The 3,573-nt window shown below is 36.4% G+C and overlaps 2 protein-coding genes across 2 annotated transcripts in view; one reads left to right on the top strand and one right to left on the bottom strand.

The window, feature by feature from the left end:
• The window catches only part of LOC109584641 (uncharacterized), a 5,806-nt gene extending 4,713 nt beyond the window's left edge, over positions 1 to 1,093 (bottom strand). Inside the window, exons 1-4 of the mRNA XM_020000451.1 lie at positions 943 to 1,093; positions 354 to 753; positions 186 to 293; positions 6 to 125 (exon numbers count right to left, since the gene is read on the bottom strand). Coding sequence (XP_019856010.1) covers positions 6 to 125; positions 186 to 293; positions 354 to 701 — 576 coding nt within the window. The 5' untranslated portion in view covers positions 702 to 753; positions 943 to 1,093. The remainder of the gene's footprint in view (positions 1 to 5; positions 126 to 185; positions 294 to 353; positions 754 to 942) is intronic.
• A 636-nt stretch (positions 1,094 to 1,729) lies between these two features.
• LOC109584644 (espin-like) lies at positions 1,730 to 2,578 on the top strand (the record flags this gene model as incomplete). Its single annotated transcript, XM_020000460.1, has 1 exon — positions 1,730 to 2,578. A coding segment is annotated over exon 1 (684 nt), but the record flags the coding sequence as incomplete, so codon positions are not given.
• Between the last annotated feature and the right edge of the window lie 995 nt (positions 2,579 to 3,573).

Below are 3,573 nucleotides of genomic sequence, written 5' to 3'. Positions count from 1 at the left end.
CATACCATTTGTCTGATAAAGATGATTGCTTGTTTTATATTCTTCTCACAGAATGTCTTCATTATTAAACTGATACCAACACTACTCAAACTACTAATAGTTACTTCATCAGTGTGGGTGTGGCTCTAAATAGGTGGAGTCAATAATAAACAATACAATACAATACAATAAGGTGTTTAATGTACTGCTTCATCTTGTGGGTGTGGTGACTCCTCCCCCTTTAACGACCTAAGAATAAGATAGGACTGACCTAGGGGTACGTTACCAGTTATTAATGATCGCTGGATTACTGTCTATAAATAGAAGTAGTTAAAATTATAAATATTAATTTTTTTGTCATTTAATTAACTTACTTCAGTGGAGGCGTGGTCCCATGATTCCTTTCTTACCATTACATGTAAGAGACGATCAAACTCCGCCCCTTCCTCCTCCCCCTTCCTCTTAGGGTCACTGATCAGTGTGTTACCTTTAGGCAGGTATTCTCTAAGACTGTGAATGTGGGACGTTATTTCACTGGACGATATGAACCCAGTCCCAGGGTTTCTAAAAGAGGTTTCTAAGCATGATGAGTCCTCGCTAGCCTGGCTCTCACTCCGCCCGAGGGACGTCACTTCTGGTTCATTGGATCCTGAGGGTTTGGTTCCCATTCTGCTGGTATTGGAATGAGTTTTAATGAATCTCAAAAGGAAGTTGAGTGTCATTCGTAGAAGTTGACCAGCAAATTGTTGATTATGTTCACTGGTGTGGTTACGTCTAAAAATAAATTAATAAATAAATAATAATAAATCATTAACTTAGTATTAATGTATTATTGTACAGTTTCTCCTTAATTTTAGTTGACTTTGACCATTAACTGAATTAACTAAACACAATTGATGTACATGTACATGAATAAATTACTAATAATTTACTAATAAATTACTAATAATTACTAATAATTACTTTATTATTGATGAGAGAAGGTTAACAGCTGCATCCAGTTGATCAGGAGGAATGGGAGGAGGAGAAGGTAAGGACTCACTGCTGCTCTTCCTCTTGTCACTTCCATAACTATCATCTATTAATAGTAACAAACATTATCATCACACATTAATATTAATAGTAACACATGTACTATAAATAGTAACACACATACAATGTAGATCTAGTATTTATTATAAAAAGCATTATAAATTCAAATACAAATTCCTGATGTCAAATAGTAATTAAAAAGGATGATTTTCTTGGCAAAATCTTTAAAAATGAATTGTTTCAGCGTAAAAATAATTTTAAAAAATCAATATTGTCATATAGCTCCAAATTTTTGTTGGTCAAAAATTTTCATCAAATTGATCAAAAATTTTTGCTTGAAAAAATTTTTGCTCCACGTGGTTAGTATGCAAATTTATTATATAACAAAATTTTATAAACAAAAATAATATTAACAAGAAATTAAGATTTCGACAAAATTTTTGACAAACAGAAATTTGGAGCTATACAGTATGCTGTTCATGTACATTATATTTTTATTATATTTTTCATTTTCTCTCTCTCATTAATGATATTCATAATGTGTATATAGTGTACTATGAATCCTGTCATGTGTGTGGGCGGGTATCAATGAATCTAATTAACTGATCACAAGATGTCGTTAGAGGACAAGTGTTGGGATGCGTCTGTGTATGAAGATCATAAAGAAGCTGTTCGCTTACTACCATTAGTGAAGGAACTGAATAAAATTAAAAGAAGATATGGCTTACGTGATAATATTAGTTTACTTCATTTGTCCTCAAGGAATGGCTGGTTAGATGTTACAAAAGATCTCATCACTAAATATCACTGTGACCCACACGAAAGAGATAGTGTTGGTAGGACTTGTCTTCATTATGCTGCAGGAGGTAATCATGTTGATGTGATGAGATATCTCATTGATGAGTGTCACTGTGATCCAATGGTTCCTGATAATGATGGATATACTGTTCTTCACATAGTAGCTGAACAAGGATCACTTGATTTCATGAAGTACTTGATCAATCATCATCACTGTGATCCAATGGCTACTGACAATAGTGGTGAGACTGTTCTTCACCGTGCTGCTGGACACATTGATAGTGTAAAGTATCTCATTAATGAGTGTCACTGTGATCCAATGGCTACTGACAATAGTGGTGAGACTGTTCTTCACCGTGCTGCTGGACACATTGATATTGTAAAGTATCTCATTAATGAGTGTCACTGTGATCCAATGGCTACTGACTCTTACAACAGGACAATTCTTCATGTAGCAGCTCGTAGGAACTCACCTGATGTAATCAAATATCTCATTGATGAGTGTCACTGTGATCCAATGGCTGTTAACAGGTGGGGGCAGACACCTCTTCACTATGTTGTTGCTGGTTGGGATTGTTCTGCAGCTGTTGAATATTTACTATCAACTGGTAAATGTGATCCATTGGCTAAAGACAATGATGGGGAGACACCATTTAAACTAGCTAAGGAGAGAGGTGACACTGATGCTCTTTCTGTCTTGAAGAAGTTTGGTGGTATAAAATCATCTCATCCAATTGATTCTTATGTTAACGTCCTCCTTGTGGGTAATCCTGGAGCTGGTAAAAGTACTCTTAGTCATGTCATCAATCACACAGCTACTGGTTCTATTGTTCTTGGTTCCTTTAGAAATGTTGGAGGGGTAGTGCCCTGTACTGCTGGCATCATTCCTTATAAACTACAACACAGGACACTCGGTAACATCATTCTTCATGATTTTGCTGGTCATTCCGAATACTACTCCAGTCACAGTGCTGTCATTGAGAATCTCTTACAAGGTTCTGGTGGTGTCTTCCTCATAGTAGTCAATATATTGGAGAAGGAACCAGTCAAACAGCTTCATCAGTGGCTAACAGTTGTCACAAATGAAGCACACAAAGCTCTTAATCAATGCCATGCTATTGTAATAGTCAGTCATGTGGATGAGATATTCACTAATCCTTTTGAAAGGAGAAGGAGAAAGGAAGAAATACAGGAGATTATTGTAAGGGAAAGGTGTGATAGTGTCTTCTTAGATTGTCGTAAGCTTGGTGGGAGTGGTGTGGATTCCTTCTTTGATAAGTTGTCTAGTGCCTGTGAGTCCATTCGTAGTACAAGTGGAAGGAATTTGAGTCTTTATTGTCACATGATGTATGGTCTACTGGAGGAAAGGAAAGAGAATATACTGACCCTCTCTGATGTAATGTCTGCTGGTAAGGACAGTGATGATTACTTTATACCAGATAAGAGAGAAGACGTCTTGGATGTTCTTCATTCATTGCACTCAACTGGTTTGATGAGTGTTCTTAAAAGTGAAGAGAAGGTATGGGTTGTTGTGAATAAGGGTATACTACTAACTGAGGTGGATGGGATTCTCTTTGCTCCAGAGACATTCAAAGAACACGTTGACATTGCTAGCAATACTGGTATTGTTAGTGTGTCTGGTCTGACTAGACTCTTCCCTGAATATGATCCTGACATGTTGATTCGTTTTCTAAAGAACATGGAACTCTCTCAAGAAATTAATCCATCTTTCCTAAGAATGACAAACCTCCATCAGTTAGCAGT

This window comes from Amphimedon queenslandica, unplaced genomic scaffold, assembly GCF_000090795.2.
Source record: "Amphimedon queenslandica unplaced genomic scaffold, v1.1 AMPQUscaffold_13185, whole genome shotgun sequence".
NCBI lineage: Eukaryota > Metazoa > Porifera > Demospongiae > Haplosclerida > Niphatidae > Amphimedon > Amphimedon queenslandica.
The sequence above is the reverse complement of the archived record's forward strand: the minus strand, read 5'-3'. Positions and strand labels throughout refer to the sequence as shown.